The sequence below is a fragment of the Brienomyrus brachyistius genome, unplaced genomic scaffold, assembly GCF_023856365.1.
Source record: "Brienomyrus brachyistius isolate T26 unplaced genomic scaffold, BBRACH_0.4 scaffold36, whole genome shotgun sequence".
NCBI lineage: Eukaryota > Metazoa > Chordata > Actinopteri > Osteoglossiformes > Mormyridae > Brienomyrus > Brienomyrus brachyistius.
This window is the reverse complement of record NW_026042311.1, coordinates 2,748,676-2,776,203: the sequence shown is the minus strand read 5'-3', so window position 1 is coordinate 2,776,203 and position 27,528 is coordinate 2,748,676. Positions and strand designations below refer to the sequence as shown.

The 27,528-nt window shown below is 43.7% G+C and overlaps 3 protein-coding genes across 10 annotated transcripts in view; all 3 read left to right on the top strand.

Moving 5' to 3' along the window:
* LOC125721985 (NACHT, LRR and PYD domains-containing protein 3-like) overlaps nucleotides 1-9,363 on the top strand; it is a 54,050-nt gene extending 44,687 nt beyond the window's left edge. For 3 of the 7 annotated variants that reach the window (XM_048998215.1, XM_048998217.1, XM_048998216.1), the window contains 7 exons: nucleotides 2,968-3,138; nucleotides 3,586-3,759; nucleotides 4,226-4,399; nucleotides 4,846-5,019; nucleotides 5,441-5,614; nucleotides 5,729-5,775; nucleotides 8,262-9,358. In XM_048998215.1, the coding sequence (XP_048854172.1) occupies nucleotides 2,968-3,138; nucleotides 3,586-3,759; nucleotides 4,226-4,399; nucleotides 4,846-5,019; nucleotides 5,441-5,614; nucleotides 5,729-5,775; nucleotides 8,262-8,779 (1,432 nt within the window). In that variant the 3' untranslated portion in view covers nucleotides 8,780-9,358. Of the gene's footprint in view, nucleotides 1-2,967; nucleotides 3,139-3,585; nucleotides 3,760-4,225; nucleotides 4,400-4,845; nucleotides 5,020-5,440; nucleotides 5,615-5,728; nucleotides 5,776-8,261 lie in introns of all 7 variants that reach the window. The other 4 variants (XM_048998219.1, XM_048998220.1, XM_048998222.1 and 1 more) reach the window with 4 other exon arrangements.
* A 1,438-nt stretch (nucleotides 9,364-10,801) lies between these two features.
* LOC125721990 (uncharacterized) lies at nucleotides 10,802-14,714 on the top strand. 2 transcript variants are annotated; one of them, XM_048998235.1, is made up of 8 exons: nucleotides 10,802-10,858; nucleotides 11,529-11,694; nucleotides 11,783-13,021; nucleotides 13,118-13,257; nucleotides 13,334-13,538; nucleotides 13,628-13,732; nucleotides 13,818-14,011; nucleotides 14,565-14,714. In XM_048998235.1, the coding sequence occupies exons 3-8, from the start codon at nucleotides 12,298-12,300 to the stop codon at nucleotides 14,712-14,714; spliced, it is 1,518 nt and encodes a 505-aa protein (XP_048854192.1). In that variant the 5' UTR covers nucleotides 10,802-10,858; nucleotides 11,529-11,694; nucleotides 11,783-12,297. The 2 variants fall into 2 exon arrangements, with proteins under 2 accessions (XP_048854192.1, XP_048854193.1); XM_048998236.1 differs by lacking the exons at nucleotides 10,802-10,858; nucleotides 11,529-11,694; nucleotides 11,783-13,021; nucleotides 13,118-13,257 and having other exon boundaries at nucleotides 13,283-13,538.
* A 12-nt stretch (nucleotides 14,715-14,726) lies between these two features.
* Nucleotides 14,727-15,574, top strand: LOC125722028 (uncharacterized; the record flags this gene model as incomplete). Its single annotated transcript, XM_048998278.1, has 2 exons — nucleotides 14,727-15,432; nucleotides 15,537-15,574. Coding segments are annotated over exons 1-2 (744 nt in total), but the record flags the coding sequence as incomplete, so codon positions are not given.
* Between the last annotated feature and the right edge of the window lie 11,954 nt (nucleotides 15,575-27,528).

Sequence of the window (27,528 nt, the reverse complement as noted above, 5' to 3'; positions counted from 1 at the left end):
AAATAATAACTTATTAAAATAACAGACACACTCATAAGCACTCTCCTCAATATAGCACTCTCCTCAATATAATTTTAAAAATAAAATAATAATTAAATAAACCATTTAAAATAAATAAATAATGTATAATAATAATAAATAATAATTTAAAATAAATAATAATTTAAAATAAATAATAAATAATTAATAAATAAATCCAACTCCCGTGACGTCACATCGTACCACCACAACCAAGCCCCGCCTACACAAGCCCCGCCCACAAGTGACCTTTTGACCCGACCTGTCAATTTGATGGAAGCGGTATTACTCCTCTCTCTCCCATTCTATGCAGGACCCTCCACAAAAATTACCAATTCATCCTATCGAAAGCCTTCTCTGCGTCTAAAGAGAGAAGGGCGGCAGGGAAGGGAAAGGAAGGAGCAGTGTGAAGTACATGGAGGAGGCGACGGATGTTGTCGGCCGCATGACGGGATTTAATAAAACCAGTTTGGTCTGGGTGAATCAATTTGGAAATCACCGCCTGCAGTCGACGGGCAAGCACCTTGGCAAGCAGTTTGATGTCTGAATTCATAAGGGACAACGGGCAATAGCTGGAGCAATCTGTAGGGTCCTTACCTTGTTTGAGCAACAAAGTCATCAAGGACTGATTAAGAGAAGGATGGAGATGGGAGGCAGAAATGGCAGAATTCAGCATGTGGAAGAGCGGAATAGAGAGCTGCTTCCAGAAGGCAGAAAGGAGTTCCGGAGGGAGGCCATCGGGCCCTGGAGACTTCCCAGGGCTCATGGAGTCCAGAGCCTCTTTAAGTTCTGACATTGAAAGGGGAGCCTCGAGCATAGAGGCTTCTGGGCCTGAGAGACAAGGAAGTGGTACAGAGTCAAGAAACGAATCAGGGTCAGAGGATGGAAAGTCAGTGGGAGGGGAGAATAGATCTGAGTAAAATTGAAAAAAGCTACTGTTAATTTCCTGTGGGTCAGTGGTGAGAGCTCCGTCCTTGCTTCTAACAGAAGAAATTGAGGAGGAAGAGTCACATTGCCGGAGCCTGAGAGCCAAATCGCCATCGTACATGAAGCTAAAAACAGTTTCAAATCAGGGAAATAGGACTCCATCTTAGGTTTTCTCTGACCTTTAGTGCTGTCCAGAAAGAAATAGATCTGCTCAACAGAGTAAACCTTGGGCCTACCTACAGGGGTGCTGGAGTCCATGGAGGCCTGTGAGTCTTCCAAGTCATCAGCCAAACTCTCCACGTCCTCATAATCTTTATCAGAATCCAGTAAGTACATGTCCAGCTCAGGCTCGGGATGTTCCACTGCGGTGTGTCTACAGGTGGGTCAGCGCCGGTCTCAGCAGGAGCGGAGTCACTCACCGCGCTGCCCCCAGCAGGCCCTGCTGCGTCCGGGCCGGGCTCCTCTGTCAGCCCGCTGTCTCAGCGGGAGCGGGGGGGATCAGTGACTATGGGTGGGGGGGGCTTGTCCTCCCGGTCCCCACGGTCTGAGTCCAAGTCCGTTACTACAGTATCGGCGCCCCCGCGGTGCCTCGTGCCCCTCCTCGCGCTCCCCCAGGGGGAGCTCCCCTCGCGGGCAGGCCTACCACACATGCCCAAAACCACCGCAGGCAAAATACTTCACACTCTCAGAGCTGTTAAAATCATATAAACTTTGCCCTCCACTGTGATCTTAACAGACACGTCCAGGACCTCCTGCGGTGCATTAAGAATCATAAATGTTTCCAGCCTAAAAGACAGGAATCATCCTAATCGGGGTCACCAGCTTCCCGTAGCGCCCCAGAATGTTGGACAGTAGTTCATTTCTAATAAATAGGGAAACATTAGGTAAAACAACTTTTTTTGACGGGCTTGATAAAGGCAATATCTGTACGAATTCATCTTTAATGTAGAGACCACTTTCTATGAGGTCATCAACCATGGAAATGTCTTTTAAAAAGATCACAATAGCTTTGTTCATTCAGGAAGCTGAAACAACATTAGCGGCTCCAACTACTTCACCGACCGCGAGCAGACAGTCCTCCACCGAGGGGTCAGGGACACACTTAAAGCCGTGCCTGAGACTGACACGAAAAACTGAGTAGGGAAGCTCAAAATTCCCACCAGAAAGCTGCACTTGAATGACTGACATTCTGGCTGCTGACTCAGAGATAGAAGTTGGTGATGTGACAATACTGAACTTACAAGAATGGCGAACGCATGGTTACTGCAAGGGACAATGCTTGTGAAATTCTGCGCAATGTTTCTTTTTAACTGCTTCAGAATCTTTGGCTAGAAGGCTGGACTGAAAGCAAATCATGAATCCTTCTGTTATCTTACTTTGTATGTAGCCTAAGCGCGTTTCCCCAGCAAAGATGATAATCGCCGGTTAGTCACTGTCAGATATCGACACCGGGATACTTGTCTGATTACGCTCATTACCGATAATATCCTCATATCACCCAGACGTAATTGGTGATTTGACATGTTCCCAGGTATAACAATACAGGGAGAAAAAGGATTTTACTCATTGGATCAGGAATCCAAGTGCCAGTTGCTGCTGCATTAGCTGCTGGGAATGTTCACATCTCCTCCTTTCAGTGATACGTGTCGAGTGTAGGGACACCTGGCAGAAAGATGGCTAAGGACTGCACTGGAAGCACTGGTCTGACTGTTATGGGAGGTTCACGTCCATCTTGCTGTTGATGTTTTCCTATATATTCCTGTATATTCTGTGATTTTTGGCTGTAGCTTGTACTTAATGTTTTTACCTCTAATTTGAGCAAAGATGCACTGACTCACAATTAGTGATCATATGACTGCAGCAGACTGTCAGGACGCACAGAACACTCTGCAGACTATAATTCATTTTGAAGTGTAAGCTGTGCTGCTAATTATACTGAAAACAAATGCTTATTGTAATGCTTTGTATTTTACTAATGTGTAGGATGTGTATATGTCTGTGTCAAAGTGTTTTCTGTTTCAGGCTGAACAGCTGTGCTCTCATAGATAAACACTGTGAAGTGCTGTCTTCAGCTCTAAGATCAAACTCTTCCCCCCTGAGAGAGCTGGACCTGAGTGACAATAACCTGAAGGATTCAGGAGTGAAGCTGCTCTCTGCTGCACTGGGGGATTTTTGTAAACTGGAGAAGCTGCAGTGAGTACAGAATATGCATTTTACACAAAAAGTAACTGGACAGCAAGAAAACCCACAATGCCTTTCAGCAGTTACATAATAAACAAACACAAACAGCTTCTGTTTTCTTCTCCTACTTCCTTATATCCCATAATCTTATCAGCCCTCGATCCATGTTAGAAATAATTAAGCAGTGAAGCAGGAAACATCCATTCAACCATATAATCCATGCAAAACATTTGTGTTGGTTAGCAAAGTTAACAGCACTGTTACAGAAAACATGTTGACTTTAACGTGTTATGGACAAAAAAATAATGGACACCAAACAGAATCGGAATGATTGTTAAAATGATTTTTAATAATTTAATTGTTTTCTGAAAATCCATTATGTCATGGCCCTTATTCTCCTCATTTGAATACAGTGCTGCAGTGTAAAAAGTGGATTTAAAAGTGTTTAATTTTTTTAAGGGTGGGCCGGTGTGAACTCACAGAGAAATGCTGTGAGGCACTGGCTTCAGCTCTCAGATCAAACTCCTCACCCCTGAGAGAGCTGGACCTGAGTGACAATGACCTGCAGGACTCAGGAGTGAAGCTGCTCTCTGCTGGACTGGGGAACTTACACTGTAAACTGGAGATACTGAGGTCAGTCTGACTGGGTATTCCACACTGTAAACTGGAGTTACTGAGGTCAGTCTGACTGGGTATTCCACACTGTAAACTGGAGTTACTGAGGTCGGTCTGACTGGGTATTCCACACTGTAAACTGGAGATACTGAATTCAGTCTGACTGGGTATTCCACACTGTAAACGGGAGATACTGAGGTCAGTCTGACTGGGTATTCCACACTGTAAACTGGAGTTACTGAGGTCAGTATTGTGGGGTATTCCACACCGCAAACTGGAGATACTGAGGCCAGTATTACTGGATATTCCACACTATAAAGAGGAGACAGTGAGCAATTAGCTAAGGGAAAGAGAGGAGGGGTCCTGCCTTGTCTTAGACACTAAACTGTAATTCTTGAATTATTTATTAGAGCATCACATTTATTTAATTATTATAATGGTGAGGTGATATTATTTATTGGGGGGGTTCTGTCTTTCTCTGCAGACTGTCAGGCTGTAGAGTCACAGAAGAAGGCTGTTCTTCCCTGGCTTCAGCTCTGAAGTTAAACCCCTCACACCTAAGAGAGCTGGATCTGAGCTACAATCACCCAGGAGATTCAAGAGTGAAGCTGCTCTCTGCTGTACTGGAGGATCCCAGCTGTAAACTGGAGAAGCTGCAGTGAGTACAGAATATGCATTTTACACAAAAGTAACTGGACAGCAAGAAAACCCACAATGCCTTTCAGCAGTTACATAATAAACAAACACAAACAGCTTCTGTTTTCTTCTCCTACTTCCTTATATCCCACAATCTTATCAGCCCTCGATCCATGCTAGAAATAATTAAGCAGTGAAACAGGAAACATCCATTCAACCATATAATCCATGCAAAACATTTGTGTCGGTTAGCAAAGTTAACAGCACTGTTACAGAAAACATGTTGACTTTAACGTGTTATGGACAAAAAAATAATGGACACCAAACAGAATCGGAATGATTGTTAAAATGATTTTTAATAATTTAATTGTTTTCTGAAAATCCATTATGTCATGGCCCTTATTCTCCTCATATGAATACAGTGCTGCAGTGTAAAAAGTGGATTTAAATGTGTTTAATTTTTTTAAGGGTGGGCCGGTGTGAACTCACAGAGAAATGCTGTGAGGCACTGGCTTCAGCTCTCAGATCAAACTCCTCACCCCTGAGAGAGCTGGACCTGAGTGACAATGACCTGCAGGACTCAGGAGTGAAGCTGCTCACTGCTGGACTGGGGGTCTTACATTGTAAACTGGAGATACTGAGGTCAGTCTGACTGGGTATTCCACACTGTAAACTGGAGTTACTGAGGTCAGTCTGACTGGGTATTCTACACTGTAAACTGGAGATACTGAGGTCAGTCTGACTGGGTATTCCACACTGTAAACTGGAGTTACTGAGGTCAGTCTGACTGGGTATTCCACACTGTAAACTGGGGATATTGGGGCCAGTATTGTGGGGTATTCCACACCGCAAACTGGAGATACTGAGGTCAGTATTACTGTGTATTTCACACTATAAAGAGGAGACAGTGAGCAATTAGCTAAGGGAAAGAGAGGAGGGGTCCTGCCTTGTCTTAGACACTAAACTGTAATTCTTGAATTATTTATTAGAGCATCACATTTATTTAATTATTATAATGGTGAGGTGATATTATTTATTGGGGAGTTTCTGTCTTTCTCTGCAGGCTGTCAGGCTGTAGAGTCACAGAGGAAGGCTGTTCTTCCCTGGCTTCAGCTCTGAGGTCAAACCCCTCACACCTGAAAGAGCTGGATCTGAGCTACAATCACCCAGGAGACTCAGGAGTGAAGCTGCTCTCTGCTGTACTGGAGGATCCCAGCTGTAAACTGGAGAAGCTGAAGTGAGTACAGAGTGTGTGTCTGACACACTACAGATACTTATGCATGTATGTGAAGAAGAGGCACCAATTAATAAATGGATACAGCAGTACTATGTCATTCTGCTTCTCCTGTAGTGTGGATCACGGTGGAGAGTGCAGGACCAGACCAGGCTTACAGAAATGTAAGTGTGTTTGCATGTTTTTATTAATAATACCATGAATACTATGTTATGGTTGTATTCACACAATTATTGTGATGAATGTGGCTTTTTGCACTGTGTGTCGATGGATTTCCATGTTTGTGTTTAGGTGAGTTTCATGTCATTTTAGACAAACATCCAAACGAGAAACAAAAAATCAAAATCATCACCAAAAACACTATCAATTCATTTAATCGTTTTTAAAAATATTTTTTACAAATGCTTTATAGCTGCTTGTATTATCTTCGTGTTTGTGTGGGAGTGTAGGATGGTTAAATATATTCTGAATTAGTTATAAATCTTTAATTTCACAAAAAAAGAATCCTTTGCATTTGTTCTTTTTGCACATGCCGTGAGTGTGTGTGTTTTCTGTGTGAGATTCGTTAGTATTGTCCTAAGGAGGCACCTGTAGGCAGTGAGACCGGACTCTCTCCTCAAGTGCAAAATGTGAATTTGCATTTTTACAGGGTGGTTCTGGAACATTCCTTAAAATTCATGAGAGAATATTACTGATCGGTCACTGAATCGCCTAAACCAGGGGAGCCCAAATCCAGTCCTGGAGGGCCAGAGTCTTGCACATTTTTGGGTTTCCCCTCATTTAACACACCTGATTCATCTCCTTGTGCTAATAACCACACAGCTCTTGAGCTGAATTATTTATGGTGGAACAGGGAAAGAACTTTGCTACACAGGGCACCGGCCCCCCAGGACTGGATTTGGACACCCCTGCTTTAGGTAGAAGAAATAGGCAGCACAAGTCGATGTTAACTGGCCAATGAGGTAGTGCCCCTCTCATAAATATTAATCAGCCAGCCAATCGTGTAGGGCTTCGCTCATGAATATTAAAAAGTTCTGCTGATCCACGGTGCTAAAAGAAATTAGCGCCCGGGACACACTGGATGTGCAGCGGAAAATATCAAATTTCATTTCGGCGTCCATGTTAACAGATCAGAGCGGCCGCGTGCGCGCGCGAGATGTGGGACTCACGCCTCGCGGCAGCAGCGCAGCATCTACAGTCACGCGCGCGGTAAGCGGTTCTCTATGGAAACGTGTTGCATTCATCTGGGAAAAATTAATTCTGTTTTTCTGAATTAATGAGATAATAATCCCGTTTTTCAGAGCAATGTTTTTCTGAATTAATGAGAACCTTCCTGTTTTTTATGATGCACGATCTGTGCCGGAATCATCGTTTATATCAGAATCCAGGTCCAAATGTTTATTAAATATCACTTTAAACATAATATTACTTAAATATTCTGTTATTGATGGCCATTTTCGAGCCGCATGCGCCGGAATTAGCGGTTTGAAGGAAAGACACTGACTTTAGTATTGATCTCTTGTGCCGTTTTGTGGTAAATATACTTGTGGTGAATATGTCTGATGAATGTCGCTGCTTTGTAATTTTTTAATTAAATTAATTAAGCTGTTATTTTAGCTCGTGCCCATTTTGGCGGCTCTTCCCGCCGCCGTCGCGCACCCACTTTATGTTTCATAAGCTTTAGTTCCCGCTTCGTTAGGGGAAGCTGTGCTGTTTTTATATCATACGTAAGGAATAATTGACTCCGGACCGTTGAATTATTAGAAAATAATGCACACCCGAGGTAGTAATGCGGCCACGACGCGAAGCGGAGTAGCCGTTACACCTCGGGTGTGCATTATTTTCTAATAATTCAACGGTCCGGAGTCAATTATTCCGCTTATACTACGGTTGCCACACCTCAAGACATCGATCAGATGATATATTTCAAGGGATTCGTCCGGTTTTTCTAATTAAATCGCTATTGTGAGTAGGATTATTTCTTCCGCATCTCATCCAACGACTCTTTTGCTAGTTCCAAAACGTCATTTTAAAGCTGGCAATGGAGGCTTGAGCCGTTGATAGCAGACTAATGCAGTTAATAATGAAGTTATTAGAAAGAGAGCGAGAGACAGACACAGATAAATAGAAACAGAGAGAGAGAGAGAGAGCTTGTATGAATTAGGCTACTTCTGTGTGTCCCTCAATAGTGTTCTGAAGCACCGTCTCTAAACTGTAAGTCTGCTTTAAGATGCAGCGCTGTTATTACCTCGCTAGTGAGAAATGTCATGTGTAGCCTTTAAGTTGGTACACTAGGCTAACTAATACTGCTGCAGCCCAGTTGTTGAAAGTTTCATATTCACCGTAAATATTAAAATTTACTTTCGGAAAATCGTCTGTCATGTTGTTGTTTTTGTTAGTCCTGTGTGCTGTATAGGTACTGTATGCTAATTTCCGTTATTACAGTTAACTATGCGAAGTGATATGGAACTGTAATGCGGTCAAGAGAGCTGCCTGGAACTACGTTCGCCGTGCGGTTATCTGAAAATAATTGCACACCTCAGAACGTTCGTCAGCCAATCAGATTCAAGCATTCTACGGTCCCGTAGTATAAAGAAACATAAAGTACAGGCGGCCTGATGGGATTAATAATTATTCCTCCTGCCTACAGACTCCTGCCAGCTGACGTTGGACCCCAACACAGCAAGCAGATTCCTGTCTCTGTCAGGGGGGAACAGGATGGTGACAGGGGGGGCAGCGCAGCCATATCCTGATCATCCAGAGAGATTTGACGGCTGGGAACAAGTTCTGTGCAGAGAGAGTCTGACTGGCCGCTGTTACTGGGAGGCTGAGTGGGATGGAGATGCAGCCTGGATAGGAGTGACTTATAAAGGGATCAGGAGGAAAGGAGGGAGTTATGACTGTCAGCTTGGATACAATGACAAGTCATGGTGTCTGTGGTGTTATACTGACGGTTACTCTGTCTGTCACAATAATAAACACACTGACATACCCATAGAGCCCTCAGGCTCCCGCAGAGTAGGAGTGTATCTGGACTGGGGGGCTGGTGCTCTGTCCTTCTACAGAGTCTCCTCTGATGGACTGACCCCCCTGCACAGATTCACCTTCTCATTCACTGAGTCCCTCTATCCAGGGTTTTATGTTTATAAATCCTCAGTGTCACTGTGACATGTTGCTGGTTCTCCTGGCAAAAAGGTAAAATCTCTGCTTTTTAACCTTTATAATCCTTTTTACTCTGAAATGTACAGAACTGTACAAAAGTCTTAGGCAGGCAAAGAAAATGATGTTTAGATTATCCTGGTGTTGGTGTAAAACTATGATATGATGCCTGTCAAAGTGTGTCAGCTTCGCCATTTCAGAACCTCTGCTAAAATCATCCTAGTATTTGCAGTGACCGTCCAGTGCAGCCATGTATTTTTTGACTTGGCCACTAACACACCTCATACAGCTAGTCAATCTCTCACTTACTTTTTAAACCAATATATTTAATTATTTAGTTGAGCTGTTGGTGAAATTTAACAAAATCATGGAACGGCTGAGGTGCCCCTGAGGAGAAGTTTGGGAACTGAAGCAGTGTTCATCTAGCCATCCAACTAGATATCAGTAACTTTTTACAAAACAGAAGAAATTATTACTAGATTTTTATTGTGTTACTCTTAATTTGCACACGTTTTAATGTTAAATTGTGTTTTTTGTTCTAAGCCAAAATACACTTCCTACCCAGATAAACAGCTTTAAACATTTCTTTGGACTGCCTAAGACTTTTGCACAGGACTGTATGTTTGACAAAAAATGAATGACTGTGTTCAGTGAGCTGAATAACATGAAACATAAACATATATAGTTTAATACGTTTTTTTCTCTGACTAAAATAAAATTAAATGTAATCCTGATTGGGGGGGGGCTTTCCCTCTCCCCTGTATATGTACATTTTATATATTTATGTCCATTTACTGTATTCCCTCCCTGTACAATGACAATAAAGGCTTTCTGTTCTGTCCTATTAATGTCCTGCTTCAGCGTCACCCAAAGCATAACTGAGTAACATAATGAAACCACAGTCTGCTGGATTAAGTTAAATTCACTGTATTACTGCAGCTGAACATAACTGACAAAATGACACTCTATCAATGTGCATAATAATCATTTAACTAGAGACATAACAGACTGAAAAAAACTGGAAAATATAATTATGTCCTGTTACTATTCTGCTTCAGTGGATTAACGTAAATAAAATTATTATAAATATATTTAAATAAATAAAGAAATTTGATTTGTTAAATAATTAACACCCTTGCCACCCCCACCCCCAGTAATAGGTCTGGTTGCTCCCCCGTAAGACAGAACAGGTGGGTGCCCAGGCAGCCTTGCCACCCCCACCCCACTGTAAAAGTTCTGGTTATGCCCCCCTCAGACAGGATGGGCAGGTGTCCAGGCACCCTTACTCCCCCCCCCACCCAACTGTAAAAGGTCTGATTACTCCCCCGTAGGATAGAAGGGACAGGTGCCCAGGCAGCTTTCCCACCCCACCCCCCCCCCACACTGTAAAAGTTCTGGGTGCTCCCCCATCAGATAGAAAAGGCAGGTGCCCAGGCACCCTTGCCACCCCCACCCCACAGTAAAAGGTCTAGTTACTCCCTGGTAGGATCGAAGGGGCTGGTGCCCAGGCAGCCTTGCCACCCCCCCCCCCACCCCACTGAAAAAGGTTTTGTTGCTCCCCCATCGGACAGAATAGGCATTTGCCCAGGCACCCTTGCCACCCCCACCCCACTGTAAAAGGTCTAGTTACTCCCCGGTAGGATAGAAGGGGCAGGTGCCCTGGCAGTCTTGCCACCCCCACCCCACTGTAAAAGGTCTGGTTAATGCCCCGTCAGACAGGACGGGTAGTTTCCATGGCAACCTTGCCACCCCCCCCCCCCCCCCCACCACACTGTAAAAGTTCTGGGTGCTCCCCCGTCGGACAGAAGGGGCAGGTGCCCAGACACCCTTGCCACCCCCACCCCACTGTAAAAGGTTTGGTTATGCCCCCGTACGACAGAAAAGGCATGTGCCCAGGCACTCTTGCCACGCCCATTTAAACAAAGATGGCGAGAGGCATCTGGCTGCAGAAGGGACCTGAGAGCATGTGTCCTCTGTCAGGCCCCTTCCACTCTCAAGCCCCTACATCATTTCCGTTCGAACGACAGAATTCTACTTGTCGCGAACTATAAGAATCCATCTTGTCGTGCGGATAATTCCGAAGTCGTGGTATGTATGGCTTAACTATTTAAAAATTAATTATCACATCGAAATACGCGCATGTCGAACTCATCGCCTTACTACAGGCAACTCATGTTTACCTTAAAAAAGTCCTAAGAGTAGTGCTCGGTCACATAAAAAAGTCAGCCAAAGACAAAGTAAACTTTATAGTCATCTCAGCTACTGTATATACAAGTATATAGAGAGACAAGACGACGTGACTCCAGCTTTACACAGTACAAGAAAAGGCACTTAAAATATACGTATAAATATATAAAATCCCGCAAATTTTAACCTAAAGAAACTTAAAGAATAACAAGACGAGGAAAAATAGATATAAATACAAGATGCAAATTAGTTACACGTGTTTCGGGTATTAAGGCAATCACGTGGAGAGTTTATAATTAGTTTCGGAATTCCAGCAGTAGAGTTCAATATCAACATTTTTATATATAACTCAATTTAGAGTATCACTAAAGTGGGGTTGGTGATGTGTGCAATATTTCAACAGGTCATAGTATATTTTAAAGGACTAACTGTATCTCAAAGGACCACTAGCTGATAATAAGATCTCATTTTGAGCTAATTCATCATGGTGAACAAATTTAAAGATGTGGTTATAATTGTGTATTTTTTTTTTCATAATTGCTCAGTAATTATGTTGTTTTTAATATTACAGATGCATCCTTCAATTCTAAGTCATGGTGCCCTACCAGAAATAATCAGATGCAGCACATGCTGCCGTCTGTATCATTGCCCGCTTTGTCCTAACTTTAGGCCAGCGAAGCTGAACAGACTAAAGATCCACCTGGATGTGCATATAAAAAATGCAGTGTTTTTCCAAAGTAAGTTCATGTACTTTCTTTCTTTTTATTTGAAGTGATAAATTATATTGGACATAATCAATTAAAACCAGTGTTTTTGTTCTTGCAGACTTAAGAATTTGCAGATGCACGCTACCTTGTAGAAAGGATGGTCATTTCCACTGCCCTAGGTGCAGTGAGACAGTGATTAAAAGAAACACTTTTGTGGAGCACCTGGAAAAGTGCAGCGGTGTGACCAAAAAGACTGAGTCCTCATGCTTACTTCAGACAGCCTTACCTCCCATTCCATTGCTTGAACAAGCAAAATCTTCCTCTCCACAGCCTGAAGGGGATCAATGTTTCCCTCAACTAAAGAAAGAAGTAGAACCTTCCCATCTGCCCTCATTCAGAAAACCAGTATAGGTGAAATGTCCACACTGTTCACTGCTGTTACATAAAAAGAATCTACATACTCACATTACTAGGAAGCATTTATGCACACCAAGAGATGTGAATAGGCAGTCACATTTTGCCAGTGTTTGTGTTGATACAAAAAATGGTATTGCTGCAGTTCAAAAGTCAGGACATGGATTTTCAACACCTATTCATGTTCAAAAAAAAATTAAGGGCAACAAACATGAGGTAATGTGTGAACTGGAGGAATGCTGGCAATATCAGCTATTAGTACGCAGGAGTCGTCTTGTGTTCAGTGAGTGCCACCACATACGTTCACTGGAATACTGCACAGAAGTAGCAGAGGAAGAGATTCTACATGCAAGAGTTTTGGATGAAATGGTTGCATGCAAGTTCTTTGCAGCAGCAAAGAAGGCAGTGTGCTTGAAGAGACAAAGGTTAGCATTGAAAGCTGGAGCACCTTTTTCTGTCCTTGTTGATCTTGGTGGGTCAAAGTCTTATATTTGTTTATCCATCCATGACTCCACAACATATTTCAGTCGCCTTGGAAGAATGATGGTTACGTTCAGTATGAAGAACAACACATGGCATTGTCCATGTGCTAAGCCACATATGTCATGTCCTCATAAGAACATTGCAAAGTGGCACATCTTTCAAATTAACAGGAACTTGTTCAGAACACAGTTGGATTCAAAGCCTGACACAGCTTCACAGTCCAAACAGGAACAGGCAACAGAGGACTTGAAGAGGGCAGTGAAATACATGTATGAAAGAAAAAAAATTCCAGCAAGTCTTCCAGAGGACACAACAACTGCAAAACCACCATCAGACTACCCATCAGATTTAATTCCAGCGGAGACTTCATGTGTCCTTTGCTCAAGCAGTCCAAAGTTTGACATGCCAGTGAATATTACAAATATGGCCAAAATAGTAACAACCCTTGGAATTGCTGAAAGTAAGTGTATGAAATTAATTCTATTCTTCTTGAATACTGTTTTACTTTGTGTTTCTTACAGCTATATTGTTTTTAAAATTTTTTTTTTTTTTTTAGATATTTCAACCTACTTTAAGAGACGTCCTGAGTGTCAGATGACTTACCGTTATCAGGAGTGGCAAGATGGACGTCATAACTTTGATGATCATCTTGTGTTGAGCCTTGAACTATGTCTTTATTTAAGACACAGTCTTCAGGTAAATCTGTGTGAAGAGGATTTTTTGTTGCACTGTGGCTTTGAAATATCACATCATTGTTTTCTTTTCGTTTCAGAACCACATTTCTGTTTCAAGGGCTATCGATACTCTGCAAAATTTGCGGAAAAAACAGTTTCCACCGACAGACAGGATTTTGCATGCCTACTGCCACTTTGAGGCACTAACCAGCACAGATTACACATATGCTTGTGTTCTGTGTGGCTACTGGCCTTCTGTTGTGGTGATGGACCTGCATAAAAAGGCTGTTTTTAATTTGGCTGGTAATTGAGTTATGTTTAAGTCAACGGTTTAGTAAATACTTTTTTAAAAGTAATTTCAGTATCTTATCACTTTGTCTGTCTTTTATCAGTCAGTGATCTCAAAGATCCACCTGTCAACTATACTGGTGAGCAAAGCATTGTGGATTTCTGGGATGCTATCAATCTAGAGATGATTTCTTCTGGCTTTGTTCCCAGTAAGTCAATATGACACTATTTTCCTGTAATCTGGTAATCTGTGTTTTTTTGCGCTGGATGACTTTGTATCTTGTTTTGTAATAGGTCAGGCACAGAACCCTTGTGCTGTTAAACCAAATTATGAATTCTGGGCACCTTGGATAGGGCCAATGACCAGGAAAAGTGACAAAGTACTCAACACAGAACATGAAAAAATGTCAGGTGTCAAGTCATCTACTGAAGTGGCACTTACACTTGTATCTGAAGATCGGCTGGTTGACGAATTGATGAAACAAAAAGTAAGTAATTATAAGTAAGTAAAAACAGTAAAATATATCCATCCATCCATTTTCCAAACCGCTTATCCTACTGGGTTGTGGGGGGTCTGGAGCCTATCCCGGAAACAATGGGCACGAGGCAGGGAACAACCCAGGATGGGGGGCCAGCCCATCGCAGGGCACATTCATACACCATTCATTCACACAGGCACACCTATGGGCAATTTAGCAAGTCCAATTAGCCTCAGCATGTTTTTGGACTGTGGGGGGAAACCAGAGTACCTGGAGGAAACCCCACGACGACATGGGGAGAACATGCAAACTCCACACACGTGACCCCAGTGGAGATTCAAACTTGGGTCCCAGAGGTGTGAGGCAACAGTGCTAACCACTGTACCACCATGCCGCCCCCAGTAAAATATAAAATATGTAATATATATATATATATATATATATATATATATATATATATATATATATATATATATATCTTTTACATGTTAATGATTTATGATTAATTTGGTAATTTTATATTACTATTCTTAAATAATGTAATGATGTATCATTCTTCCAGGTGAGCACTGTCCGAAAATTGTGCAAGGCCTGTAACGTTTGTTCCAAAGGGTCCCGTACTGACCTTGTTATCAGACTAAGGGAGGAGATGAAAACGAGACAGACATATGACAAAGTATTTCAGAAGATCTGGGGCGCATCTGGTGAGTAGAGTTGGCAGTTTATGAAAGTCATTTTTAATAGACAGTTTTTGCATACATTATGTTTCATTTTGTGTTTTCAGGTGGATGGTCAGTCACATGGAATTGTGTACAGCTTAAAATTCAACCTTAGAGCAGAGAGTCCAAGGGACTTTGCAGATTTGCTTCTTTCCTGGAAGCACTTTCCAAATGTGTGTGTATATGATTTTGCCCGTGGGCTAGCTACACATACTAACTTGAGGGCACCAGCCATCTTGCCTTTTCATCCATTTGAAGGAAGACTGGCACAGCCTACTGTGGAGAACATTCAGTCAGCTGAGATGAAAAAACTTCAGGTGTCACTTCCATGGCTTATAGAGAGTCTCGAGTACCCTGAGCCTAATGGCCACCCAGTTACTGGTTCCTCAGAACACTATGTACTCTATGACAAGTTTCATGAGAAAAACACTAAGGACTCAAAAGATGCGCTGCGAAGAATTGACCTGGTTCCAGAACTTCGTTGGACATTGAACAGTCAGGTTGCAGAGCAGTTGTTTTCAGCTATGCGGAAAAACAACTACTTCTTGAATAATATGTCTCCGTCCACACTTGTGTTTGCAATGAGGAATATCATCCATCACCGGAATACCGCAACAAATTCAAAACTCTTACAACAGTTGTTACATCGTGGTGAGAGACCCCAAGATATCTGCAACATTTCACTGTCTAACCTTGGCCAAGCTGTCATAGGTCAGTAAACATGATGTGTGGTAACTTACTTGATGGTAAAATTACATGTGCTGTACGTATGCATTCTTTGTTACTTACATCCAGTGCTCTTGCACCACTTACAGGTTCTGAATCTTTGGCTAGTACTGACTCTGCCAGGACACAAAATCTACAAGTCTACGGTCTACACAAATTAAAGAACAGAGACTTCTGGCTTTTAGTGACATGGGTATGCTTTTAAGATACTTTGCATTTAAGTGCTTTGACATGACAATTCTAACTGCTGTCATACAACTCTAATTTAGACTTTGGCATGTGTGGACCACGTTGTGAAGAGCAAACAAAACTGGAAAATGTATCAGCATCCTCTGCATCATGGGAGATGCAGTATCACCTTGGCCAACAATTGCTGGTAATATTGAACTATAATATAAATCAAGTAAAACAAAGTTATAGTTTATTTTTATACTATGTTTGTATTTTAACCATTCCAACATGTTCCTCAGCTTGATTATGTCTTGGACATTGAAAGACCTCAACAGGAGTTGATTGTTAGAACTGCAAGAGCGTGTCTGAGCCAGGCTGACTTTTTAACCTTGGGCCTAGACAGAGAAATTGAATCAACCGTAAGTAACTATTTACTGTACTCAGAATTACAATGTAATTTATTATAAAGGCATAACAAGCTTTTTATTTCTAGATTGCAAATGGATGCTTTGATTTGATTGAAGGAATAGCAGGAATTTGCAACATAGAATTACTGTCTTTAAAATAGTTGTTGAGTATTAACGTTTTAATTCATATGTCTTTATTTAGGGAAAGGATATTTTTATTGGGGGTGGCATGGTGGTGCAGTGGTTAGCACTGTAGCCTCATGCCTCTGGGACCCGGGTTCGAGTCTCCATCTGGGTTACATGTGTGTGGAGTTTGCATGTTCTCCCCATGTCGTCGTGGGGTTTCCCCCCACAGTCCAAAAACATGCTGAGGCTAACTGGAGTTGCTAAATTGCCCGTAGGAGTGCATGTGTGAGTGAATGGTGTGTGAGTGTGCCCTGCGATGGGCTGGCCCCCCATCCTGGGTTGTTCCCTGCCTCGTGCCCATTGCTTCCGGGATAGGCTCCGGACCCCCCGCGACCCAGTCGGATAAGCGGTTTGGAAAATGGATGGATGGATGGATGGATATTTTTATTGTTGATTCCTATGTTGTCCCAACATGGCTGCCTCCCACAAGCTGTGACCCAATGGCCTCCTTACCTGTAAGTCTATTTTTCTGTGTGTGGTGTAGGATCCTGTTGGTCTGCACTGGTATAGTTTGAAGATCACAAACTATTATTACAGACGTAGAACAGCTATTAACAATAGACAAATCAAATACAGTTAGTTATCCTTTACAAAATACTTGAAAAGGACAGGATTAATACGAGATTCCAGTCTAACATTTATAAATGAAAATTAAACTATATTTATCTTCTCCACCTGTATTAAACCTTTGTGAAACTTTTCTTAGAGGGATTCCTGGGCATTTTGTACTTTGTGTAAGTAAAATATCTCCAGTCAAAACAAGATTTTAATATTGTTTATGTTAACATTAACTATTCTTCACTAGATTGGGAATAATTTTTGTAATTGCTGGGTCTTTCAGTATTAATTGATGTATTCAGTCTAAGCTCCTACTGAATGTCTTTGTGTAGGTTTTGAAGCCGACACAGAGAGAGATATTTTTCCTTGACTCCATGTACCATAAAAAAAGATTTGGATTTTCTGCTGTCCAGTACATGGAACTGTTGAGGTTAAAGCTTGAGTTTAAAGGAGTTTAAGTTCCTTGGTCCAGTTCCAGGATCATTAATATGACCACGTTCTACTGGTCATTTTCTGCATGTAAGTTCCAAAAAACAGGTCACGTTCTTTGACCTGATTACTAGGCTGGATTATATTTGATTTCTGCAATGCTTGCTTGCTCCATATAAAACATGATATGTACATGATTCATGATGTGTGACATCATTACCAACAAATATTGTGGGCTGCAGTGTCTCATTCCAAGCACGAAATAAAACTTTTTGTAGTTTTATTTAAACAATTATGTAGTAATTGTAATTATTTGTGCTAACTGCTGGTTCCTTAGACTGCTATAACAACTTCTCAAACAGCCCCCTGCTGCACTTAGCTTTTAATCCTCCACATGAACTAAACTAATTGTGCAATTATGTACATGTGGCACCCAGGAGTATTTGTTTATAGAAAGGCAGCCCTTCAACAACGGTTCAGTTAATTATTTTGTTGTATTTTGTGTTTTCATTGTTTTTGCTGTGTGGCACACCCTCACACTGGCTTGCATGAACAGTAACCTCTGGTGCTATACCCTTTTTGCGCCAGAGGGGGCAGTAATGGCGCCTGGGAGACAGAGAGACTGACTGCGAACCGTAGAAGCAGCTCAGATCGAGCGCGAGCTACGTTCAGCAGTCAGCACGGCGCAGCCTTTATGTTTGATTATTATTTTCTGTGATTACAGAATAAAAGCCGACCTGTTACACCCCAGCCCAATGCTTTTGTCGTAACGTGTGTAACATAATTTTGGCGAGCCAGCCAGGAGAGTTAAAAAAAATTATAATTTGCATCCTGAAACAACCTACTCGTGAGCCGAACCTAGACGTCACACAAGAACAAGTATGGAGCAAGTACTGGATGAGACTATTGCGACGTTGTGGACTTTGGGGAAACCAGAGCTCGTCAAAGTGTGCCAGCATCTCAAGTGCAGCGAACCGGCAGGTGAAGGGTTCAACGGACAGACCCGCCGCGCCCTGATGAAGATGGTGGAAATCACAATTGCCGAAATAGAAGATGGTGAAGATCCCCAGGTTTTCCAGCAGTTTGTTAGCGAACTCCAGTCAGTTGTCCAGACACTTAAAGCACATACTAAAGCTGAACCAGAATCACAAAAATCAGAAGTTATCGCCCTAGAAAAACTCAAGCAGGAATACGCGCGACTTCAGCAGGCGCAGGCAGACGAATGTCGCATCCTGGAGGAGAAGATGGACGCTTTGACAGCGAGATTGGGTGGCGTGGCAGTAACTACTGTAAGAGAGGTGAGTCCACCTACAACACCCAGAGTGCCGGAAGTCACATTAAAGAGAGACTTCAAAATCTGGGGTCAGATCGGGGAAGCAGGACAGAAAGACAAGCTTTCTTTCACCAGTCTCAATAACCAGATCGAGTCAGGCATCAGGAAGGGATTCTCTGAAAATGAGATAATTGAAGCTGTCATAAAAGCAGTTAGCCCTGGCCTTCACCTCAGGGACTTGCTGGAAGTGAAGCGGGACCTCACGCTCTGCACTCTCAAAATTATATTAAGAGGACACTACAAAGTTGACTCATCATCAGATCTGCTACACAGACTCATGAATATATACCAAGACCCCAAAGAGTCTGCTCAAGCCTTCCTGTTTAGAGCAATAGAGCTGAGAGAGAAACTGCTCTGCAAATCTGGAGAAGACGACGAGGGGGAACGGTTCAGTTCAAATCTGGTCCAACGTAAGTTCCTGCGGTCACTCGAGACGGGTTTGTTAAATGAAGCAGTGAAGTTCCAGTTGAAACCTTACCTGAGCAACTTAAATGTACCGGATGAGGTGTTAATTGAAAAAATAAACGAAGCTGCTAGCCTTGAAATAGAGCGACAAAACAAACTTAAGAGACATGCATCAGCCAAACCACCCAGAGTAAACGAGATACAAGCAGAGGTGCAGTTCATTCACAATCATCCACCACAAGACATTGACAACGACACACTGGATGAAAGACGAAGTAAAGAAAGTGACAAAAGCAGTAAGAAGAAACCAGTGCAACATAGAGGACCAGATTCAGAGACTGTAAGGTTGATTGAGGGCCTAAGAGCAGATGTGCAAGAGATTAAGAAACTGTATACGGAGTCTGGGGCTGTGACACCAAAGCGCACATCCACTAGGGCAAAAGGATGCCAAACATGCAGAGAAGCGGGGACACCTGTCGACACTGCTTCAGGTGTGGACAAGAAGGTCATCTCTCCCGCGGCTGCAGACAGAGGAACTTGCAGGGAAACGGGAAGCGGTTGCTGGAGGGGGACCAGCAGTAGCCCAGTCACGTTTCGGGTCCCACATTGACATTGCATCCTTACAGGCCAACTCTGAAGGCTCATTAAAGCCGTCAGGCAAGCCCGAAGAGAGAAAGACTCCCCCACATTCTGACGGTTACATGCCCTCTCAGCGCCAAACCAAGCTCATCAGCCTCATCGGAAGAAGATGTGTTGTCCGGTGCCGATTCGATAAAGTACCAGTGGACGCTCTATGGGACACCGGGGCCCAGGCAAGCTTAATAAACAATGACTGGAGGAAGAAACACCTCCCTCGCAGCACACTAAGGTCCCTTTCAGAACTCCTATCCGAACCACTGGTAGCCTTAGCAGCAAATGGTACTGAAATACCTTACCTGGGCTGGATAGAGGTGGAATTTCACTTGGATTGTGACACTTCTCCCACTAGGGCATTACTCGTTCCCATTTTAGTCTCTGGTGACTCTAATGTTGCAGAACAGCCTATTATAGGGTTCAATGTAATAGAAGAAATAGTGGGCAAGTGGGACAAAGGACACGGGGAAAGAAAGCGCATACAGAAGATCAGTCAGACATTCTCAGTGTCTGTCAGAACAGCCAAGTCCATGCTGAAGGTTTTGCAGACCCGCAAAGACAATCAAAATGTTGGGACAGTCCACACAGGAAAGAAGGAGATTCTCCTGCCGGCAGCCCAAATAAGCACCACATACATCCGTGCACACGTGGGGGCCCAGTATGCAGGCCGAAGTCTACTGTTCGTCCCAGATGAGCTGTCACGGCTACCTGGGGGCCTGGTGATCCAAGTAGGACTGGTTACTGTCCCGCAGGAAAGGCCAGTATATATTCCGATCTCCATTGTAAATACGGACAAGCAAGACTTTACATTGTCCCCTCGTACGATCCTGGGTTACCTAGAGGAGATAAAAGCGTCAGGAAGTTAAAGACTACCTGCAAGACTTGTTAAATAGGGGTTGGATTTCTGAGTCAAGGTCACCCTACTCATCTCCGATCGTTTGTGTCAGGAAAAAGTCAGGTGAACTGAGGCTGTGTTGCGATTACAGAGAACTCAACAGGAAATCCGTACCAGACAGGCACCCTATCCCGAGAATTCAGGACATGTTGGACTCTCTGCATGGCAGCTCCTGGTTCTCAGTGCTTGATCAGGGCAAAGCATACCATCAGGGCTTCTTGGATCCGGGGAGCCGCCCCCTGACAGCTTTCATTACTCCCTGGGGTCTATACCAATGGAATCGCATACCTTTTGGTCTCAGTTCGGCCCCAGCAGAGTTCCAACGGAGTATGGAGGACTGTTTGAAGGGATTGCGTGATGTTGTCTGTCAGCCCTACCTGGACGACAACTTAGTGCATTCACCATCATTCGAAACTCATGTCCAACATATCCGTGATGTGCTACAGAGGTACCAAACACATGGTGTCAAGCTCACTCCTCACAAATGTAGTGTTTTTAAGAGGCAGGTCCGGTTCCTGGGACGGATGGTGTCAGGGCAGGGGTACACGATGGATCCAGCAGAAATAGCCCCTGTCCAGGCACTCAAAGACAAGCCCCCAGCCACTGTAGGTGAGCTGAGCCGAGTCCTGGGTTTCCTGTCATACTACCGGTCATATATCCCAAACTTTTCCAAACTGGCCAAACCGCTTTACCAGCTCCTGACCCTGCCTGCAGACAAGCCACCACCACTGAAGACAAAAAAAATAGGGGTCAATAAAAAATACAGAGGACGGCCACCTCCTAGCACACCCATAACATGGACGGAAAGTCACCAAGAGACTCTGAACAAGCTCACAGACTGTTTAATAGAGCCACCCATTTTAGGGTATCCTGATTTCACGCAGTCCTTCATACTGCACTGCGATGCCTCCCAAGAGGGTCTAGGGGCAGTACTGTATCAGCATCAAGCGGGCAAACTGAGGGTAATAGCCTACGGTTCGCGCACACTGACACCCCCAGAAAAGAACTATCATATGCATTCTGGGAAGTTAAAATTCTTAGCTTTAAAGCGGGCGATATGTGAGCGTTTTCGCGACTACCTCTTCTACGTCCCACATTTTGTTGTGTATACAGACAATAACCCCTTAACATACATTCTCACTACGGCAAAACTGAATGCAACTGGTCACCGCTGGGTAGGGGAATTGGCCGATTTCAACTTTACAATCCGATATAGGCCTGGAAAAAGAAACGCGGATGCAGATGGCCTGTCCAGGTTACCTCTGGATATAAATCAGTACATGGCACAATGTACAGCTGAAGTGGAACAGGATGACATCAAAGCCGCCACTGATAGTGTTTACTTGCAGAAAAGGAGCACAGGCCCAGAGAACTACATCATCAGCGAAAACGCCATCGGGTTAGTTCAAGATGCGGCGGCACCACCAGGCAAGACCCTCTCAACAGCTGAAATCAGGGCCAGTCAAGAACAGGACTCTGTTATCGGGCCTGTCCTGCACTACAGAAACAGTGAATACCTGCCCAAAGGCCAAGCCCTTAAGAAAGAGTCACCTGATGTTAGACTTCTCCTGAGACAGTGGAACAAACTATATGTGAATGAGGATGGCGTCCTCTACAGGCGAGTTAAGGGTAGAGGCCAGCTCCTACTTCCAAAAGTACACCACAGTCTTGTCTTTAGAGAACTGCACAAGGAGATGGGACACCTGGGGGCGGAAAGAACTTTGGGACTGATAAGGGAAAGATTTTACTGGCCAAGAATGCAAAAAGATGTAGAGCATTTTGTGATGCATGCCTGTGAGTGCATAAAAAGAAAACGACCCCATAGAACTCACAGAGCTCCACTAACCTCTATTACCACAATGTACCCCTTTGAACTGGTGTCAATCGATTTTTTGCATTTAGAGACATGCAAACACGGGTACGAATACATCCTGGTGGTAATGGACCATTTCACGCGCTTCGCTGAAGCATATGCAACAAAGAACAAGTCGGCTAAGACAGTGGTGGACAAAATCTTTAACCATTTCTCTTTGAAGTATGGCTTTCCTGCGAGAATTCACCACGACATGGGCCGAGAGTTTGAAAACCAACTGTTTGCCCAGCTCCAGAAAGTCTGTGGTCTTCGTGGCTCCCACACAACGCCGTATCATCCACAGGGGAACGGGCAGGTGGAACGTTTTAATCGGACCCTGCTCTCCATGCTGAGAACCCTCACAGACAGTGAAAAAGCGGACTGGAAGGAATCGCTGGCAAAGGTAGTGCACGCCTATAATTGCACTAAGAGCGAAGCCACTGGGTTCTCCCCATATTATCTGCTTTTCGGCTGCACTCCCAGACTCCCAGTGGACATCCTGTTCAACTTGTCCAACCGAGAACAACAAGTCAGCTATGAGGAGTATGTGGAAAAATGGCAATCACAAATGAAAGCGGCCTACCAGATTGCGTCAAAAACAGCACAGAAAGAAGCTGCGAGGGGGAAACACTACTACGACCAAAAAACACATGGTGTTCAGCTGTACCCAGGGAACCGAGTCCTCCTTCGCAACCTCAAAGAGAGAGGGGGGCCTGGTAAGCTCCGTTCATATTGGGAAGATATGGTGTATGTAATAGTTGCCCAAAAGAGCCCGGACATGCCTGTTTATGATATAAAGTTGGAACAAGGGGGTAAAAGCCGTACAGTACACCGAAACCTGCTCCTTCCATGTGACAGCTTACCGGTGGAAAGACGGGACATCAAACAGCAAAACCAACAGAAGAAAAAGACACAAACAAAAGTATGGAGACAAAGAGAGACATTACAAGAGACTGTAGACACGGACAGTGATGAGGAAGGTGCTCTTGTCTGGAGGTCTCCTCGTCGACAAATTCATAAGGACAGCAGAACTCAGAGGCACATATCTGAGCCGGAGCAGCAGCTGGAGCAACCCCGAGCAGAGGACACTCATCACCTTGACGACCAGGCCTCGGAGGCAGAAGAGGATCGCCCGCCAACAGCAGAGGACGGAGCAGATCTGGAGCAGCCCAGTGACCATCCTTCAGACGAGAATGCGCCCCAGCAGAGACTCTAATGTCATGCCGTGGTCAGCACCTTCATCCCACATCCACCCACAGAGGGAGCGGCGGCGGCCCCAGGTCCTCTCCTATGATCAGCTCGGACACCCTACCAGGAGACCAGTGGGTATGGACTGCATCGAGGTGAGTGTCTCACCCCCATGCTCACAGAACCTCTGGTGACCGTGGACATCAAACACCATGCGAGCAGCGTATGGAAGACTGAACTACTGATATGAACTCTATAAGACTGTGATGAGAAATACTAATGATTCCGAGAACACTGAAGTGCAATGCATAGAGACTAAGGGGACTGTATTACTTATGTCAGCAGTGTCTCCATTGAGATTATGTGGTAATATAGTAACAGACAAAGTGACAGAGTAGGCCGTGTATGTGTCTGGTCACTAGGATATAAGCAGTGAACACTGTAAGGTGAACTTGTGTATTCATCGGGAGAAACAACATGTGCTTCTTCCTACAGTACCTTTGGTATTGCGTGGTATGTGAAAAAGGTAATTGCAAGTTGCTCCTTACCAGTGGTACCAGAAAGGGGATGCGTGTATGTGTATATTTATGTTCATATACTCACCATATACGTTCAAGGGACACTGTTTGGATAATACAGCGTGGTCGATATTCAAAAAGAAAAAGGAAAAAAAAAAACTTTTTTTTTCTTCTTTTGATAAGCAGGGGAGGGTGCGGCACCCAGGAGTATTTGTTTATAGAAAGGCAGCCCTTCAACAACGGTTCAGTTAATTATTTTGTTGTATTTTGTGTTTTCATTGTTTTTGCTGTGTGGCACACCCTCACACTGGCTTGCATGAACAGTAACCTCTGGTGCTATACCCTTTTTGCGCCAGAGGGGGCAGTAATGGCGCCTGGGAGACAGAGAGACTGACTGCGAACTGTAGAAGCAGCTCAGATCGAGCGCGAGCTACGTTCAGCAGTCAGCACGGCGCAGCCTTTATGTTTGATTATTATTTTCTGTGATTACAGAATAAAAGCCGACCTGTTACACCCCAGCCAAATGCTTTTGTCGTAACGTGTGTAACACAGGCGCCACAGGAAAGGTTTGTGGTTCCTTCTAGGAGTTGGATTATTGTTTGTGTTGTGGGTTTTGTTTTCGGGGGATTGGGCTGTCTTCCCCCAACTAGTTACTTTAAATAATATTGTTTGATATAAATTGATTTTTTTTCCTTGTGTATTTGTGTTGTTTAGGAGGAATCACATGTGATTTTGGTGTTCATGGCCCTTGTCTTGATGTGAGCTGCCCAGGCCTTTTTATTGTCCACGTGTGAACTTTAGCTGGGTGTTTTAGCTGAGTGTGAAGTGTTTTAGAGATTGCTGTGCTGAGATCATTGTGTGGGGGCTTGCGGTGCTGCCTGGGTGCTCTATTCACTTATTGAGGCAGCGACACTGAATTGTGGAATCAAGGTAATAAAGGCTTATTACTAGACTTCTGTTGTGAGCTGTTTATTATGCCTGGTGCTCAGTATAGTCGAGTTATTAACCTGCATCATTGGGGAAAAGTGATCCTCTCTTACAATTACATTGTGTTGATTACATTATGTTTACATTGTAATGATTACATCATGGATATTTGGCATACATTTTAATAATATCATAATACTTGTATTCTACGTTATATAGTGCTAAATAATATTCCATAAGAGCAGCTTCACTCCTGAGTGTCCTGGGTGATTGTAGCTCAGGTCCAGCTCTCTCAGGTGTGAGGGGTTTGACCTTAGAGCTGAAGCCAGGGAAGAACAGCCTTCTTCTGTGACTCTACAGCCTGCAGAGAGACAGACAAAAACACTCTGATAAATAAGATCACATCACCAATACAAGTATTATTTTTAAGTAAATGTAACTACTTTCCTATTGACAATGTGTTTCCTTTCAGTAAATACAGTTTACTACGTGGAAGGAATACTCAGTAATACTGGCCTCAGTATCCCCTGTTTACAGTGTGGAATACTCAGTAATACTGACCTCAGTTTCTCCAGTTTACAGTGTGGAATACCCAGTCCAGCAGAGAGCAGCTTCACTCCTGAATCCTGTACGTCATTGTCACTCAGGTCCAGCTCTCTCAGATGTGAGTGGTTTGATCTGAGAGCTGAAGCCAGCGCCTCACAGCATTCCTCTGTGAGTTCACACCGGTTCACCTTTAGGAAAATGAAAGACTTTTAAGATTCAAGATTCTTTATTTGTGACATGCATAGTTATACAGGTACAACATGAAGTGAAATGTATCCCGAACTGCTCTTTTGACTGTGCAACATTAGAATAATTAAATTTTAAAACCACTTTTTGCATTGGTGCACTGTATATTATATCACAGTGAGCCGTTACATTCATCACAAGAGATTCTTTTAAACAATGAATTTATTGTACAGCTTTTAAGTGGCACATTAACACTCACCTCAGTTTTGACTGGAACATTGTATTTTGTTAAACTCAGCATATTTAAAATTGCAACACAACCATCACTTTTCTTTGTCTATTAGCTGCTAACCAACACAGTGCTAACCATGACAGTTTGGTGTAAGATCAGTGGGTAACGCCTGAGTGAGGTTATCCATGACAGTATGGTATTAGATCAGTGGGTAATGCTTGTGCGAGGTTATCCATAACAGTATGGTATTAGATCAGTGGGTAACGCTTGAGGGAGGTCAGCCAGGACAGTATGGTATTAGATCAGTGGGTCACATGTGATGGAGGATATCCATGACAGTATGGTATTGGAGCAGTGGGTAATGCTTGTGGGAGGTTATCCATGACAGTATGGTATTAGATCAGTGGGTAACGCTCTATGGAGGTTATCCATGACAGTATGGTATTAGATCAGTGGGTAACACTTGAGGGAGGTTATCTATGACAGTATGGTATTAGATCAGTGGGTAACGCTTGAGGGAGGTTATCCTTGTCAGTATGGTATTAGATCAGTAGGTAACGCTTGAGGGAGGTTATCTATGTCAGTATGGTATTAGATCAGTGGGTAACTCTTGAGGGAGGTCAGCCAGGACAGTATGTTGGTAGATCGGGGGTGACGTTTGGGCCCTTCCATGTATTGACACTATTGTGCTGGAAGGGTTCGTGTCCCTCTGAGGTTAGCAGCTATGTTGTCGGGGGAGCTGCCCCTGTTTGGGTCTCCCAAGGCAAATTGTTCCTGGGTGAGCGGCCAGAGAAAGTGTGAGTCACTTACAATAAGGATCATGTGACCCTGCCCACATTGGGGAGACCGGGACCCTTCCCTGGGGCAGGTGAGCGCCTAATTTACATGGGCTCCCCCTCCTGTGTATCCACTATCTGCAGGGCGAGCCGTGGGGGTTGGGTGCAATGTGGATCAGGTGGCAGTGTATGCAGGGGCCTAGGCGGACCCATCATCGGCTACCAGTTCTGGTTCTAGGAACATGGAATGTAACCTCTCTGGTGGGAAAGGAACCTGAGCTGGTTGGGGAGGTAGAGAGATACCGACTAAATATCTGCACAGGTTGGGCTTGAGAGGGGCTGGACTCCCCTTTATTCCACTCTTGACTTGCCCCTGGTGAGAGGGGCTGGACTCCCCTCTATTCCACTCTTGACTTGCCCTTGGTGAGAGGTGCTGGGCAGGTGTGGGTCTACTTATGTGCTGATTTCACACCGCCGCCATTTTGAATGTAAAGCGAGGCAGAGGAGGCAACAAGCAGAAGCATTATCCTGAGATAGGCTGAAAATGCTGGATACATATTACTAAACATATATGGTACATTACAGAGTTAATCAATGGGGTATGAATACATTTTAGGTCCAAGCAGAGTCAAGTACTTCACCTCAAATGGATCATGGGTTTTCACATAGAAAATAAAAATCTTCAGCCCCACTGTGAGGAATTATAGCAGGAGGCAGCTTGGTTATATGAAACATCCTCACTACTGTAAATCCATGATTCTGCAAAAGTGTGTTTTCTAAATTTGAACTTAGCTTCTAAGTGTCCCGGTTACAAGGAAATCAAGGGAAAGACAAACCTT

Bases quoted from the DNA above. Each gene is read 5' to 3' on its own strand.
- LOC125721990 (XM_048998235.1), top strand. From the start codon at position 12,298: ATGTGTGAACTGGAGGAATGCTGGCAATATCAGCTATTAGTACGCAGG. The intron at 13,539-13,627 runs GTAATTGAGTTA...GTCTTTTATCAG, and splicing joins GGCTGTTTTTAATTTGGCTG to TCAGTGATCTCAAAGATCCA. The intron at 14,012-14,564 runs GTAAGTAATTAT...TCATTCTTCCAG, and splicing joins ACGAATTGATGAAACAAAAA to GTGAGCACTGTCCGAAAATT.